The 18,147-nt window shown below is 36.6% G+C and overlaps 1 protein-coding gene across 1 annotated transcript; it reads left to right on the top strand.

Moving 5' to 3' along the window:
* Positions 1–4,968: 4,968 nt before the first annotated feature.
* Positions 4,969–6,927, top strand: LOC111371101. The gene is made up of 7 exons (XM_022993012.1): positions 4,969–5,594; positions 5,689–5,838; positions 5,880–6,053; positions 6,153–6,229; positions 6,293–6,423; positions 6,454–6,690; positions 6,775–6,927. Exons 1-7 carry the CDS (start codon positions 4,969–4,971, stop codon positions 6,925–6,927), a joined length of 1,548 nt encoding a protein of 515 aa, XP_022848780.1.
* The last annotated feature ends 11,220 nt before the right edge of the window (positions 6,928–18,147 follow it).

The following is an 18,147-nucleotide window of genomic DNA, read 5'->3' as shown; positions in this document are numbered from 1 at the left end:
TAGAGTCTAATAGGGACAGAAATATACCCCTATACTTTTTGTGAATCTTTAAGTGTTGGTAAAACTTCAAGCATACTTGTTTATTCGCATTCATCATAGAAATATAGTCAGGTTGAGTAGGTTTAACATTACTTGAGAGAGATTGTTGAATAAAATAAGAATATTGATTCGTCAAAATTCAATCGTGTTATCAAAATGTAAAACTAAGTTTAAAAAGAATTATTGCATGGAGATTCACAATTCTAATATGTTTATCATTCATCAGAACACTTCAATTTGAATTTAAAAACAACTTGCATTTAGTTAGTTAAATCACTTATAATTTCATACATAATTTCGTTTAGTTATAATTAATTTTTTTAATATTCACAATAACAATACATTAATTTAACTAATAACATGTTCAATTTTAGCTCTTGAGAAATAACGTAGTCTAATTTCGTGATTTTTTTTGTGCATCTATTTGTCAAGTTCTTCATAAATTTGATTGTTAAAATAATAAGAAAAAGATTGCGAACTCATAATAATGAAGAGAAGCACGGTCGAGCTTCTAATTCAATTTCTCCATAATGAAATAAACGACATTATGTTATAAAAATAGATTTGGGTAAAAATTAAATCAATTCAATTAAGTTAGGTTTGGATTGAAAATTAGAAATAGAAAAAAAAAATCATATTTTGGGGTTTAGGCTAAATTAATTGGTTAGCAAATTTATTTTGAGAAAAATAAAATAATTTAGTTTATTTAAGATATAAAATTAAGGAGATTCGGTTCTTATTTGATTCTTTGTCTATAATCGAGAAACGAACTAAATCTATCAGTTCTTGATTCAGATAACTGTTTGGGTATTTAACTCAGGAAGAACCCTCAGTTGGATTAGTATCCAGTTCAATCGATCAATTCAGCTCGAGAGTTCTGTCAAACACTAACATGATCTAAAACTTCAAACATCATATGCAAAGTCCAAACTAGGCCAAATATGTTATTTCGCATAATTTTAACCTGAGACGTTATTTGTCTCGAAAACCATCGAACCACACATTTTCCTTTTAAAAAATAGCACTTTAGTCCTTGATGTTTACTAAATTTACAAATTTGTCCTAAACTCGTGAAATTGGCAACAGTGCGTCTAAACCTCAAATAATAATTTATATTCATCCTCAAAACTATAATTAATGTCTGAAAATAATAAAATTCAGTTTTCCTATATCGTAGTTTAGTCCCTAAACTTTTCAAATGTCGCAATTAAGTTCCAAATTGCATTCCTACCATCAACTAACTCATATTATCAGTAAACCTTAATCTTATCGCTAATTAAGTTAAATCTTATTTTCCCAAATTTCCATTTTGGTCCATCAAGAATGGAAAGAAATTCAATTTGGTCCTCAAATTTACAAACTTTACACTTAAGCCCTAATCCAAAATTAAAAATATTACATCTTATCTAGAATGTGATTCCAAAACAAAATACTTGTGTTCTTCTATTTGATATTACACAATCTCAAATACTTTTACTCAAGTCAGCCACGTTGACACTGTAGACTTAAAAATAAAATAAAATAAAATAGATTTGGTCGATTTAAATCATTAGCCCACTTAAATTTTAAATCTACTAAAGTCAATAGAAAACCAAAGGCCCTTATCACATTTTAAAATAAACAAACAAATAAATAAAATCATAATTACTCAATTATCTCTTTTAATTAAATATAATTGAGCATTACCAAAATTAGCACAAATTTCCTCCTATAAATAGGACCAATGGTCCATAAGACAAGGGAGGAAGAGGTGAAGAAGAAGCAAGAAAGAAAGCAGAAAACCCCACGAAGTGTTGAAAAAATTACAAGGTTGAAAGAAGGGAAGAAATTCTCTCAAATCTAAGTTCGGTGAACCCCAAGAAGATTAAAATCTTCTTTGAATCAAACAGGTTCACGTCAAGTCCAAGAATATCAAAGTCTCATTCAAATCAAATTCAAATCTAAGTCCAAGCCTCAAGATTCAAGTTCGAACAAGTCAAGTCTCGACAAATCAAAATTCTAACAAATTCTCAAAGATCAAGATCAAGCCACATGGCCCCTCGTCTTCAAATATCCAGATCATTAATCTGAAGATTTTTGCAACTTTGTATTTACAAGAATGCCAACATCACTTGTATTTATCAAAATAAAATTTGTAACGATTTCTATATTTTAATACACGAAATTTCGTCGTACAAATTTCTTGGCACGCCCGGTGGGACCTTCTTGTCCTCTCATCTTTTGATCTCAAAATCTTCAAGTTTCAACTATTACATCAGCAATGACAGGCAAAAAGGCAAAACAAACTATGACTTATCTTGAAAAAACCCTTGCTGAACTCTTCCATGCGACCAGGGCCCATACAAAAACTGGGAAAACTCAACTGGTCACACCACTGAAAAAGTTTTCCAACAAAGGCAAAATGAAAATTGCCTTTAAAAAGCTAAACTCTCATTCAACAGAAAAGACCATAAGTTCAGCGAAAAGTTCTCGTTCGGGCTCCATCTCCAGTGGTAGATCCTTGTCTGGATCTCCTCATGCTACTTCTCAGCAAAAGTGGGAAGATGATTCCTCCTCCGAAGAATCACTTGAGCCAGTGATGGTCACAAAAGCGGTATCGGGCTCAGATGATCGAATTCAACAAATGGCCTTAGCCATTGAAAAACTAACAAAGTCGTTGGAAGACAAAGATGCACAGATCGCTGCACTCATACACAGGCTAGAGTCGTAAAATCCACCTACTAAAAAATATCAGGAAAATTCAGGATCTTCCAAAACAAAAGAGTTAGAAGTCTAAGAGTGCCAACAAAAGCAAGATATGCATGATCGGACAGTTGTTCAAAACATATTGCGTGACACAACTCAACTCTCCGTTGGCTCTCTGTCCGTCCAACAACTTCAACATATGATTGCAGATACCATTCGTGCCCAGTATGATGGTTCACTACAATCTTCTTTGGTGTATACAAAGCCCTGTAGTCGTCGAATCAACGAAATAAAGATGCCACTCGGTTATCAACCTTCGAAATTTCAGTGTTTTGATGGCAAGAGCAACCCAAAGCAACATGTTGCCCATTTCATTAATACGTGTAACAATGCAAGCACTTACAATAACACCATGGTGTAGCAGTTCGTACGTTCCCTCGAAAGTGCTGCCTTTGAATGACACACCGACTTACCAGTAGGGTCAACTGATAGTTAGGATTAGCCGAGAGAGAGTTCCTAATACGCTTCTACAGCACCCGACGAACTGTCAGTCTTCCAGAACTTGCTCGAGCAAAGTAGAGCAAGGAAGAGCCCATTGTGGAGTACATTGAACATTGGAGAAACATTGTGCTTAATTGCAAAGAACGAATAAGCGAAGCATCTTCCATCGACATGTGTATACAAGGCATACATTGGGGATTACTCTATAATCTCCAAGCAAACATGCCTCACTCATTTGAAGAATTGGCTACACGTGCTCATGACCCGGAGCTCCAAATTGCAAGGCATGGGAGTTATTTACCAAGTGATCCACGTGACAAGAAGGATCCTAAGAACGAAATAAAGAAGGACGTCAAGATAGGTAAATCCAAAGAGGCTATGACGATTTCTACTGTTCCTGCAAAGATAGCTTTCCAATGGTTGAGCTCGAACTCGAAACCTAAGCCAGAGTTCAGACCTAACAAAGGACAAGTCCAAAACAGAGGTAATGTGACTCTGAAAGAACTTGAAGGAAAGGAGTATCCATTCTCAGATTCTGAAATTCTGGATCAACTCCTTGAATAGAAAATAATCGAACTCCTAGCACCAAAAAGACCCGACGAAGCTGGTAAGATTGATCGTCCTAAATACTGTAAATTTAACAGGATCATTAGTCATTCAATGGAAAAATATTTTGTCTTAAAAGATCTTATTGTTCACCTGGACAAAGAAAATAAGATCAAACTTGATACTGGAGAAAATCCGAAAGTTGCCTACTCAATGGTTTCGTTTGGATCATTTGATCAAATTTCCATTCCAGGAAAGAAACAAACATTATCTAATGTACACGATACCTATAAACCCTCAGTTAAGGAGTTTGGACCTCAACTTCCAGAAGGAGCCATCCCAGTGGAGTTTGAGGTAGACGGATGTGTCACTATTAGTTACGTCTATCCGGGGATGGAAGGACTAAGCGCGCCCAATCGTCCAATCTTTTATGAAATTATGACAGGTGACTTGGATGTTTGGGATTCTGACTCAGAATCGGAAGACAAGATCGGTGACGGCTGGTCCACCTTCATAAATAAGAAGGAGAAATATTGAATGTCAAACAAAACAGGTAAAATATTACTTTCTATGCCTTTTGTACAGAGCTGGAGGGATTGGGTACAAAAATTCAACCCAATAAAGAGAAAACATTAGAAGAAGATCAGGGGACATGGACCCTTATGAAAAGATGTCGTCGAAAGGCTCTATAACTCTCAAATTCTAATGCTTATGACAAAAAATCAAGACCAAGGAACAACCGAAGAAGGTCTAAAGCCAAATCAAGAAGATTCACCAAATTGATGGGGGTTGAAGCTGCTTCACGTGTTCCTCCCAGATTGCCAAACTTGAGTGATTATTTCCCCAATGATTTCTTTGATAAAGAATGTTTTACATCCAATGTTATCAATGTAGAGAAAGAAAATGAGATGAAAAATGCATCCAGACGGACTTCAAAACAGAAGAAAACTATCTCATGGCTTAATAATATTCTGCTAATACGAGCCTAGCAAAGTCTCTTAGTCTTCCTTTCGATGATCGGATGGCTTTGGTCACAGCGTTAATCGATCCGGAAAAATATGAAGGCAAAGTTTTAGAGCATATTGGATCCACAGCTCCTCAAGATTGTATGGCCGCCATAACATTTGACGATGAAGATTTATAGCTAGGTTCTCGTCCACATAATAGGCCGCTGTATGTCAGCGGTTATATTCGAGGATGCAAGATAAATCGCATAATGGTCAATTGTGGATTTGCTGTGAATATTATGCAGATCAAAATAATGAAGAAGTTGGAATTAATGTTGGTGACCTGTTCAGAAGCAAAATCATGATTCAAGGAATCAATCAGAAAGGTCAGCGAGTCATTGGCATGATTCGCTTGAAGCTGCAAATAGGAGAGTTAATCTCCTCAGCTCTCTTCCATGTCATTGATGTCAAAACATCATACGAGTTACCCTTTCAATGTGTTTGGCTACATGAAACTGGAGTAGTACCTTTGACTTGGCATCAATGTTTCAAATATGGCCAAGATGGAGAAGTTAAATGTGTGGTAGCTGAGATTAAACCATTCCTTGAAGAAGAATCCCATTTTGCTGATGCTAAATTTTACATGGAATATGAAGGGTGCAATTTTGTAGGGTTACCATGTCTGGATTCAAAATCAAAGAAGATGCAAATGATCATGATATGTCTAGTGCTACTCAATCTCATCAACTTATCAAAGGCAAGTCAAAATTTACATCCGAAGGATTCTCTAAAGGTAAAAAAACCACAAATAGAATCAACCGATATTGAGGTATTGAGAAAAGAGTTAACTCTTCCAATACCTAGTATTCCAAAATTGTTTCTGCCCCATCAACTCATGGTGGTCTGAGAGGAACATAAACCTACGTCAAAGGCTTTGACATATGTTCCATATCAAAGCTTTGATTTCTAGCTCGTCCAAACAAGAAGGAGCTCCTGAATCAAAACTGACTTTCAAAGGATGTTACAATCCTCAAGTTAAGAAGTTGTTTGAAAATGTCGAGTTTGGAAAAGGAGAGCCTCGAAGATTAGGTGATCTTGATGTCGTCCTTCATGAAGACGTGTCCCTTCTAATTCTGATGGAGCCTTGGTGTCCCGACCTAGGTATGGTTTAGGATATAATCCTAATCCACCGAGGAAGATTAAGGTCAAGAAGGTTTCCTCAAACCCCATCATGGTTCAAATTTATGAAGTTGCAGAAGAGAAATCAGAACAACCGAGACCTTCATCGTTTGATCGAATTGAAAATGAGAATGTCAGAGTTTCGGTGTTTAAAAGGTGAAAAGGAGAACCCTTTCCAGTGGTCGACGTAAAAGGTAAAATTTATGTCTTCCAAAGATTAAATGAAGATTCTTGTTCTTCTACCCAAATTGATAGGAATGTACAAGCTCCCCAAATGTCATCCCAAAGACAATCTGCATTTTCTCGACTTGGAATTAAAACTTCTGATCCAAGTCCGAAACCACGACGGTGAAGAAGAAGATGAAGACATCAAAAAGTTCAGTCATCCCTAAAAGGTAATGAAGATGAGGAAGAAGTTTCTGTCAATCACATAGCCTTTGAAGAAACTCTCGATTCGGACTCTGAGTCTGAAAGTGATGAACCTGAACCAGCCCCACCTACATTTGAAGAAGGTGGAAAAGCTACTGTGGATGACTTGGAATAATTGAACTTGAAGACCGAAGAAGACCCAAGACCAGTATTTGTAAGCGCCCTCCTCAGTCAAAATGAAGAATTCGAGTATCCTAGTTTGCTTCAGGAATACAAAGACGTGTTTGCGTGGCCTTACAAGAAAATGTCAGGGTTAGATCCTAAGGTTGCAGTGCATCATCTTGCAGTAAGACATGGAGTTCAACCGGTCAAGCAACCTCAAAGAAAATTTCGGCCAGAACGGATTTCTCAAATTGAAGTGGAAGTCAACTAACTCATTGAATCTAGATTCATACACAAAGTGAAATACCCAACATGGATCGTGAACATTGTTCCTGTCAAAAAAAAGAACGGGCAATTTAGAATTTGCGTTGACTTTCGAGACCTGAATCAAGCATGTCCAAAAGATGATTATCCACTTTTGATAACAAAGTTGATGGTGGATGCAACTATCGGATATGAAGTCTTATCTTTCATGGACGGATTTTTTGGATACAACTAGATACGGATGAATCCAAAAGATGAGAAGCTCACATCATTTCATACCCCTAAGACCGTGGAATGTTATATAGATGATTTTGTTGTTAAAATAAAGAGAGGTGGCGATCATTTACAAGATTTACATGATATTTTCAAAAGACTTCGAAGACGTCAACTGAAAATGAATCCATTAAAATGTGCATTTGGCGTCACCTCTGGAAAATTTCTCGACTTCGTTGCTCGACACCGAGGCATTGAAATAGATCAATAAAAAATTGACGCCATAATCAACATGCCAAAGCCAAGAAATGTACATGAGTTGAAAAGTCTTCAAGAAAAACTTGCATACATTCGAAGATTTATCTCTAACCTGGCGAGACGATGTCATCCATTCAACAAATTGGTGAAGAAATATGTACCATTTGAGTGGGACGACGCTTGTCAAAATGTTTTCCAAAGCATTAAGTAATATCTGTCTCGTCCACCGATACTCACAGCTTCAATCCTAAGGAAGCCACTAACTCTTTATGTTGCAGCACAAGAATATTCTCTAGGAGCACTTCTTGTCCAAGTCAACAATGAAGGAAAAGAAAAATGCACTCTATTACTTGAGCCGGACACTGGTAGGCATTGAAATGAAGTATTCGCCTATTGAAAAAATATGTCTTGCTTTAATCTTCGCGGCTAAAAATTTGAGGCATTATATGTTATCACACATAATCAATCTTGTTTCAAAGATTGATCCATTGAGGTACATAATATCCAGGCCGATTATTCCTGGAAGGATTGGAAAATGGGCACTATTATTGTCTGAGTTCGATATTATTGTCTGAATTCGATATCAAATTCATTCCACAAAAGGCCATTAAGGGACATGCTTTGGCAGATTTCTTTGCTGACCACCCAATTCTAGCGGAATGGGAACTTCAAGAAGACCTTCCCGATGAAGAAGTTCTATTTACCGAAGTCATACCATCATGGAGACTATACTTTAACAGGGCAGCCTGAAGCTATGGTGCCGGAGTAGGAGTAGTCTTTGTCACTCCACATGATCTTGTCATGCCCTACTCTTTTGCCTTAACAGAGAAATGTTCAAACAACGTGGCGGAATATCAAGTCCTTATCCTTGGCTTAGAAGCAGCGTTAGATATGGATATCCACCCGCGAGAAGTCTTCAGGAATTCAAAATTGATAATTAACCAACTTTTAGCTGAGTATGAAGTTCGTAATTCAGACCTGAAGCCATATCATGAATATGTTTATGAGACGATTTGATTCGGTAAAAATCAAATTCGTCCCGAGAAGTGAAAATAAGGAGGCTGATGCCTTAGCTAATTCGGCCGCTGTTTTAGCTAGGTCAGATGGAGACTTCTCCCACTCTATATAAATTGCTCAATGATGGGTACTTTCGTCATTGTTACCTAATAATTTGGAAGAAAATAATAGAATCGAAGTAGTCGAAGATGAGGAAAGAGAAGATTGGAGACAACCGATAATCGATTTTCTTCAACATTAAAAGCTACCAGATAATCCACGACAAAAAACTGAAATCAAGAGGCGTGCCTCTCGCTTTATCTTTTATAAGGAAACACTTTATCGACGATCATTTGATGGAGTTTTCCTTCGATGTTTGAGTAATGATGAAGCAACACAAGTCGTGAAAAAAGCCCACTTTGGAATTTGTCGTGCCCATCAGTCTGGACCTAAACTCTATTTTCGAATAAAAAGGATGGGGTATTACTAGCCAACTATGGTACAAGACTCCATAAATTATGCAAGAAAATGTGAAGATTGCCAAGTCCATGCGAATTTTATCCATCAACCTTCGGAACCATTACATCTGACAGTAGCTTCATGGGCTCTTGATGTAATTGGACCTATAACTTCAAAGTCTTTAGCAGGGATTGCATACATTCTCATCGGGACAGACTACTACTCTAAGTGGGCTGAAGCTGTACCATTGAAGGAAGTAAAGAAAGAAAATGTTGCAAATTTCATTCGTATCCAAATCATTTATTGATATGATGTCCTGCGACATATCATAATCGATAATGGCAAACCATTCTGCAATAGCCACATAAACAATTTATGTTCAAAGCTTGGGTTCAAACAGTACAACTTATCCATGCACAATTCGGCAGCTAACGGATTAGTAGAAGCATTCAACAAAATACTATGCAATCTGCTAAAAATGGTTGTCTCCAAATCAAAAAGAGATTGGCACGAAAAAATTGGTGAAGTCTTATGGGCTTATCGAACTACTTATCGGACTCCAATATAAGCCACTTCTTATGCCTTAGTATATGGGGTGGAAGCTGTACTTCCTCTGGAGTGTCAAATCTCGTCACTTCGAGTTGTCATCCAAGAAGATTTGACAACTAAAAAAATGCATGTCTTCGATTGGAAGAGCTAGAAGCTTTAGATGAGAAGAGATTAGAAGTACAAATGCACCTAGAGTGCTATCGAGTTCAAATGGCGAAGTCATTCAACAAGAAGGTGCGACCAAGGTCATTTCAAGTAGGAGATCTGGTGCTTTCTATGCGCAAGCCAATCATAATCACAAGAAAAACAAGGTGCAAGTTCCAGCCTAAATGGGATGATCCATTTCTTGTTACTCATGCATTCACTAATGGAGCGTATAAGATCGTTGACAAAAATGGACTGCAAATCGGACCTAACAACTAAAAATTTTTAAAACGTTTTTACGCCAGAAGTTCTTTATTTTTTTTAATGGGCAGTTGGCACAAAAAATCCCTACCTTTCAAGCTTATTGTCGAAAACGTCCATACCTTTCATTTTTTGACATTTTTGCCCTTATTTCAACATTTCGTTGCGCTGAAGGTCCTTTTCACCGTTTTGGAACAGAAAATGACAATTATACCCTCTTATTTAAAGCCAAAAAAAAGAAGAAAAATTCAGAACAAATTGCAACCCTGCCCCTAAACTTATTGATATGGTGTCCCACGACATATCATAACTAATAATGGCAAACCATTCTGCAATAGCCACATAAATAATTTATGTACAAAGTTTAGGTTCAAACATTACAACTCGTCCATATACAATTCGGCAACTAACGGATTAACAGAAGCATTCAACAAAATAATATGCAATCTGCTAAAAAATGTTGTCTCCAAATCAAAAAGAGATTGGCACGAAAAAATTGGTGAAGTCTTATGGGCTCATCGAACTACTTATCGGACTCCAACATAAGCTACTCTTTATGCCTTAGTATATGGGGTGGAAACTGTACTTCCTCTAGAGTGTCAAATCTCGTCACTTCGAGTTGCCATCCAAGAAGATTTGACAACTGAAGAAAATGTTTGTCTTCGATTAGAAGAGCTAGAAGCTTTAGATGAGAAGAGATTAGAAGTACAAATGCACTTGGAGTGCTATCAAACTCGAATGGCGAAGTCCTTCAATAAGAAGGTGCGACCAAGGTCATTTCAAGTTGGAGATCTGGTGCTTTCTATGCGCAGGCCAATCATAATCACAAGAAAAATAAGGTGCAAGTTCCAGTCTAAATGGGATGGTCCATTTCTTGTTACTCATACATTCACTAACGGAGCATATAAGATCGTTGACAAAGATGGACTGCAAATCGGACCTATCAACGAAAAATTTTTAAAACGTTTTTACGCTTGAAGTTCTTTATTTTTTTAATGGGCAATTGGCACAAAATATCCATACCTTTTAAGTTTATTATGGAAAATGTCCATACCTTTCATTTTTTGGCATTTTTACCATTATTTCAACCTTTCGTTGCGTTGAAGGTCCTTTTCACCTTTTTGGAATATAAAATGACAATTATACCCTCTTATTTAAAACAAAAAAGAGAAATTCAGAACAAATTGCAACCCTATCCCTAAACTTTTAAAAAAGTGCAAATGAGTCCCCAATACTCCCTCAATCCATCACAACTAAGATTTTAGAACCACCACTTATGGTCCACCAAAACTCCACCCTACGGCTACCTTGGGCACGGGACCAATATACCATCTTGAAGCCCACACTTCTCTCTTCGTAGCCCATCTAAGATCGGCCATAGCTCCAATCAATTTGGCCGAAAATTCAAGCCAAAATAGGTTGCCCATGCAATAAACAGTGGCCGAAATCTTCACTTTCGACGACACCCATGCCCTACACAACCGCCACTTTGGCCGAACTAACATACCACCTTAAAGCCCTCACTTCCCTCTTTGCAATCCACCCAAGATCCAGCCATAACTCCAATCAATTTGCCTGAAAATTCAAGCCAAAATAGGTTACTCACGCAAGAAATAGTGGCTGGAATCTTCACTTCTGGTGACACCCATTCCCTACACAACCTCCATATCGATTCTACACGCTAAAGCGTCCCTGTCCATGGTCCTCAAACGTCCTTTAATGCACACATTCAAACCCAGCCAGCTAAGCTTTGAACATAATTGCTGTGCAGCTCTCAGGCAATTTTGTTGACGTCGATGGTGGAACCCATGATCGCGAACCACCACCTGAGGTACCTACACCTCATGGCGCATCCAATGAGCATATGGGTCTTCCTCATTATCGCCTGGACATGGTTATTCATTCAGAAATCGAGAAATGAAACCTAACCTGTGCGAAGGAGAATTTTTACCATTAGAATGAAATTAATGAAAGCCCATTGAGTGGTATGTGTAGAGAGGAGTGAGGGCTTTCCGGTGGTATGGAGATCCGGTCATTTGAATGGTGGTTAGCCATAATTTTTTGGCTTGGAAGGTAGCAGTAGAGGGGGGGGGGAGCAAGAGAAGAGAAAGTGTTTTTTTGTTATTTTCAATATTTTAAGTATTGGGGACTCATTTGCACTTTTTGAAAAGTTTAGGGATAGGGTTGCAATTTGTTTTGAATTTTTCTCTCTTTTTTTGTTTTAAATAAGAGGGTATAATTGTCATTTTACGTTCCAAAATAGTGAAAATGACTTTCAGCGCAACAAAATGTTGAAATAAGGGCAAAAATGCCAAAAAATGAAAGGTAAGGACGTTTTTCACAATAAGCTTGAAAGGTAGGGACGTTTTGTGTCAATTACCTTTTTTTAATTTTCATTGTAAAAAAAAAATTTGTGTTATTGTAATGAACTACGTTCGACTTGATCCTGTTTGGGTACGTATCAGCTTAAATAAATTATAAATTCAAGTTTAGTCACAACTAATAAATTCATTCAATTTATTTACCAGTTGTGTAGTAAAAAAAAATACAAGAATCATGAAAAAGAAAATTTCATCCAAATAAAAACAGCAAGTCAAAATTCATACAATATGGTAAAAAAAGATCAGAAATTCATGACTTCATTAGGATCACTTGCCATTGATCACTCGCAGGAAACTATCTTCAAGAGTCTTCATTTTCTGGTCAATGGATGCTATGCTAGCAACATCTCTTGTCTGTACTTCTTCCAATGCTGCCTTCCTAATTCCAATCATACTTTTCTCATCCTCTCGGGCTTAAAGTTCATCATGGAGTCTATCTAGCTCAAAGGTTAGTTGACTAATTTTGCCTCTCAACGAAGAACACGTGGAATCCTTTACTTCCAGCGCTTCATCAAAGGCACTAGGTCTATGTGGAATGAGTTGGTAATTACGTTTTGAAGAATTTAATTATTTTCATCCCACCAAGATTAGATATTGGAGAATCCATGCTTCAAAATATCCTTAAAACACTTTTGAAGGTAATTAATCATGGCTTCTTGCAGAGCAACCTTCAGATAATGAGACTCTTGGGTAATTCCAGGCGGACGACCAGACATGGAAGAACAGAATGGTACAGCTCGATTATAATTTATCTATAAATGCGGGATACTAACTAAAGCTAACAAAGATGGAACGACAGGTTCTCATTGATTGATCTCTGAGATGTTAGCTCCAACGATCCTGAATTTGCTTCATCTTCATTATTAAAATTATCCATGATAAGTATCGAAGTACTTCCATTGATGGTGCTCGGATATTTGAAAGGAGGGTCATAAGAATCGTGCATATCATCTATTCCTTGAAGTGCATCAATTCACCCGTCATTCTCGCCAGTCTATCTTGTAAAAAGTTTGGATTCATGGAGAAATTTTGTTATTTAGGAATGCTCGAAAAACCTACAAAAAATGAAGTATGATTTCAAAAAAAAAAAAAAGGTGCAGCAAACAAAAACAAGGAACATACTTACATTTCGTGTCTTAGACAAGATGTCTAAAAATTCACCGTCTAATGGTGTGTTCGGGAGGTTGATGTTACTATGAGAAGCTCCAACTTCACCTTTTGAAAAACTCAAAATAGCTTGAAGTGGCCTCAGTTCTACCGGTCATTTGATTTTGTATAATCGAGAAAGAGGAGCCTAAAATTGACGATTGTGACAGACATCAAATACAAGCAGTATGATAAGAAAATAAAAAAAGAACTATACCTGATCTCTAGAACTTTCATCTTCTAGAGTCAAAGTCTTTCCCGGTGCTTGTGATGCTCGATCTCCAGGACTACTGTGATCTGAAATCAAAATTGCTTCTGGCACCTTAGCAGTAGGCTTAGAGGTTGTAGCAATCTTTGTTGAGGGAACTATAATTTTGATTCTCTTAATACCTCTTTCATTTTGCGGGTTTGGATCCCTCTTTCGAGAAGCCTCTTCAGGAGCAACATTTGGAGGTTTAACCCTCTAGCTAAAACCCTGTTTGGAGTCGGGCCAAGAACAAAGTCACGGCTCTCACTAGAAAATAAGACTTGCACCTAGACCCTGGTCAAGAGTGGTAACACTTCGCTAATCCACCAAGCATGTATTCAACATCAACGTTTTGATGTATATCCTTCACATACTCTGGAATATGAAATACAAACCCACTTTTTGTCCGAGTCAAGGACAACCAAACCCGATACATGTCTCCTACGCTGGGGACAATATTCAAGTTTCTTGGTGAACGAGGAAGTTTCTGTCTAAAGCTAAACTGTCTCGCAAACCTGTGAGAATTATACGCCTCAAGAATGAAAGGTGAATTTTCTCGACGATAAGAAACAAATCTATATCGAATACTCATCATGAATTCGAAAGTATCTACAAACCTCGATTGGTCATCCACATGTATATCAGGATGAGATGATGAGGGTAATGGATTCCAGCAAAAGGCGCTGGTGTTCATCGCTCCACGGATAAATTCCCAACAATCAACAGCATTTTTCTCCCAAGACTGAAAAGTATTCAAAGTGTCAGCATATCTTCGAATTATAGGGCGAGAATAACTTTTGTCCACATGATCATAAACACCTCGGACAAAATAAGTTGCCGCCCAAGCATAAAGAAAATGTCCAGAAAATGAATGAGAAATTGAGCCAAGGTTTGGATTTGTCTAATAGTTAGATGTTCGTGTAAGTCCACTATAAATGCTCGCCAATATGGGTGGACCAGGCTATAAGTGTATCCACCCGCCATCCTAGAAGATGCTTTAAAGGTCCCAACTCTCATACTTTCGTCCCCAGATGGAAGAACGAAGCGACAGAGCCATAGGGAGATATAGATTATTATCTCTAATTCCTCTTCTTCTTCCATAGATAGAGATACTGGCAAATTGTTCCAATGACGTCGATCCTTACGAGTAATATCTCTCGGCTTGTCTGCTACCATGGACCTCCGTATTTCCTTCGATGCTCTTTGATGACGCCTCTTGAATGGATTTAAATTCATAGCATTCTTATAATTTTTGCGTTGTCGAGGATTCTGGACACAACCATTCTCGTGAAACCAAAAATTAATCCATTGTTCGTGAGGAACCCTGTCAGATTCATTCACATGAGCAATCAATGCGAAAATATTAAAGACGTATAGACAAGACTTGGGAAGATGATCTGTCAACTCTGAAAGGCTTATGACTACTTTTTCATAGTAATGACCCATGATCGAAAGTCCACTTATCTCTCGGATGTCCCAAAGAGAAATGCCAATTTCACCATTGACGGTCACAAAGGCATTTGTCTCTGGACACCAAACCTCACAAGGAGCTCTATAAATAAAGTTTGGGTGATAGTAATCTTTTGTATTAGAACCGACTGCAAAAGCAAACTCACGAAAATTCCTCTTGAGTAGAAGTTTTTGGACCCATAAAAATCACTCCCAAAATTTTGGAAGAAAATAAATCTCTTCTCGACTGACCAGTGCGCTTCCCCATCGCATTTCTCTATTGTCAATCCTTTCACAAATTACAGCCTTTGCCCTTTGGGATGCACTCATGCTCTGGGAATGATGAGGTGGAAGGCACAAAAAGGAAAGGTAACTGCTAGAGCGGTTGGACTTACCAGTATCCAAACTCTCGTGACATTTACTAATGGTGGACATATGCAATTTTGACAACGACTCCAGAAGATCAGGGGAAGGATCTATCGCTGGCTTATGGACACTAAATCTAAGTTCACCTCGTACGCCAGTTTGAGCATGGTACTTCACATCAGTATTTTTGAAATGCATATAACTTTTGGCTTGATTTTTAAACTCAACAATTTCGTGTATGTCAGAGTACATTTTATCATCAGAACTTGTTCCAGCCATGCCTGCAAAAAAATAATAATAAAATAAAAAGAGGTCAGCTAAAGAAAGGGGGGACAATAAATGTCTTAAATTGGTTTATTGTCTAAAATCACGAGTCTCCCAAATATGTAAGAAGTCTCAACACAAAGTGTCTTGAATAGTTGAAGAAATAGATCCTTAGTCCTTAACACAAAGTGCCTTAGATGATAGAAGAAGCTAGTCCTTGGTCTTTAACACAAAGTGTTTTGGACGATCGAAGGAATAGGTCCTTGGTCCCAAACATGAAGTGCCTTGAACGGTCGAAGGAACAGGTCCTTGGTCCCAAACATAAAGTGCCTTGGACGGTTGAAGGAGGAGGTCTTGGATCCTCAACACAAAGTGTCTTGGACAGTTGAAGGAATGGATCCTTGGTCCTCACCGCAAAATCCCTTGGACGATCGAAGGGGCAGGTCCTTGATCCTTAACAGAAAGTGTCTTGGATGATCGAAGGAACATGTCCTTGGTCCCAAGCATGAAGTGTCTTGGACGGTCGAAAGAGCAGGTCCTTGATCCTCAACACAAAGTGTCTTGGACAGTTGAATGAACAGGCCCTTGGTCCTCAGCACAAAATGCCTGGGACGGTTGAAGGAGCAGGTCCTCGGCCCTTAACACAAAGTGCCTTGGATAGTCGAAGGAACAGATCCTTGGTCCCAAACATAAAGTGCCTTGGACGATCGAAGGAATAAGTCCTTAGTCCCAAACATAAAGTGCCTCAGACGGTTGAAGGAACAGATCCTTGGTCCCTAACAAAAAGTGCATTGGATGATGAAAAGTGGCAATTCTTAATCCTCAATGTGTATGAAGGTTTACAATTTTAAATATGTTCATAAGCATATATTTCCTGAACTCATAAAATAATTGCAGCAAAAAAAAAAAAAAATCTAACCTCTTCATGAAGAAAATTTTGAACCTCAAAATCCTTGATTTGCTTCAAAAAATTGAATCCCTGAAAAAAATGATGAAGAATATTAGTTTCAATTTTGTTAAAAATAACCACACCAAAATAATCAACAAATAAAAAATGGGGGTCAAAATAAAGGGGCAATTAAAAAAAAGGAAAAGAAAAAGAAAAAGAAAACAAAATAAAGGGGTCGAAATAAAAAAAATAAAAAATAAAAAAGAGGGAAAGATAAAAAAAAAAAAAATGAATTTAGGAATTTGGTTTCTGCCGATTGGAGCAAACCAAACATGTTTGTTTGGTTTTGTGAAAACCTAGAAATATAAAAACAAAAAAAATCAAGAAAACTAATTAATAAAGAAAAAAACGGAAGTCAATTTATTGGCAGAAAACCAAAAGTTTGCAGAAACCAAATTGTGGGTTTCTGCAACATTTTAAAAGCCAAACAAATTGGTTTTCCGTCGCCGCCATTAATTAAAAAAAATTAAAATAAATAAGTTTTTGCCAAAAAAAAGCAGAAACCGGCAAAACCAATTCAAGAATTGGTTTCAATTCCAATTCTTAGAATTGGTTTCGAAAACCAAGAATTAAATATTAAAAAAAAGAAAAAAGAGAGAAGGAAACGAAAAAGATAAAAAAAAAAAGAAAAGAAATAATAATAAAATAAAATACAAAATTTGCTTACCTCTGTTTGTAAGGTTTAACAGACTTGTTGGCAAGCCTCATATTTCCTTCGTATAAATAGGCGGGTAACGAACCTCACTTAAACCTAATTTACTATAAAACATGAAAAGCCTATTCAAATTAAATTTGTTATGGGTTGTATAAAATCAAAATTCGATAAAAAAAAAAAATTCTTATTCTCAAATTCAAGGGATAAGAATTTTATTAAATTCTTTCTCAAATTTTTCATTTCTATTATTTTACTTATGGGAGGTTTGAGTTGAAATCAAATACACAAAAAAAATAAATAAATAAATAAATAATAATAATAAAATAAATCGAAATCAAATAAATCAAAAAATAAAATCGAAAATCAAGATTTATTAATTTATAATAAATGAATAAATCTTGAGGGGTTATTTGTAGACATAAAAAATAATAATAATAATAAAATAAAACAGATTGGATCGATTTAAATCATTAACTCAATTAAATTTTAAGTCTACTAAAATCCATAGAAAATCAAAAGCCCATATCACATTTTAAAATAAACAAACAAATAAATAAAATCATAATTACTCAACTATCTCTTTTAATTAAATATAATTGAGCATTACCAAAATTAGGGTAAATTTTTTCTTATAAATAGAATCAATGGTCCATAAGACAGGGGAGGAAGAGGTGAAGAAGAAGCAAGAAAGAAAGCAGAGAACGCCATGAAGTGCTGAAAAAATTTCAAGATTGAAAGAAGGGAAGAAATTCTCTCAAACCTAAATTCGATAAATCCCGAGAAAATTAAAATCTTCTTCGAATCAAACAGGTTCACGCCAAATCTAAGAAGATCAAAGTCTTCTTCTAATCAAATCAAATTCAAATCTAAGTCCAAGCTTCAAGATTCAATTCTCGACAAATCAAATTTCTAACAAATTCTCGAAGATCAGGATTAAACCACGTGGTCCCTCGTCTTCAAATATCCAGATCATTAATAAGATGATTTTTGCAACTTTGTAATTACAAGAAGATCAACATCACTTGTATTTATCAAAATACAATTTTTAACGATTTCTGTAGTTTAATACACGAAATTTCGTCGTACAGACACCTCCATGATTTTCACAAGCATGATCC

The sequence above is a fragment of the Olea europaea genome, chromosome 22, assembly GCF_002742605.1.
Source record: "Olea europaea var. sylvestris chromosome 22, O_europaea_v1, whole genome shotgun sequence".
In the NCBI taxonomy this organism is placed as follows: domain Eukaryota; kingdom Viridiplantae; phylum Streptophyta; class Magnoliopsida; order Lamiales; family Oleaceae; genus Olea; species Olea europaea.
This window is presented reverse-complemented; position numbering and strand designations above follow the sequence as displayed.

What these genes read in the sequence shown, in the direction of transcription:
- LOC111371101 (XM_022993012.1), top strand. Translation starts at nt 4,969, where the DNA reads ATGCAAGATAAATCGCATAATGGTCAATTGTGGATTTGCTGTGAATAT. An exon ending in ATACCTAGTATTCCAAAATT is followed by an intron (nt 5,595 to 5,688) that starts GTTTCTGCCCCA and finishes TTTGATTTCTAG; the next exon opens with CTCGTCCAAACAAGAAGGAG. An exon ending in AGAGTTTCGGTGTTTAAAAG is followed by an intron (nt 6,054 to 6,152) that starts GTGAAAAGGAGA and finishes CCAAATTGATAG; the next exon opens with GAATGTACAAGCTCCCCAAA.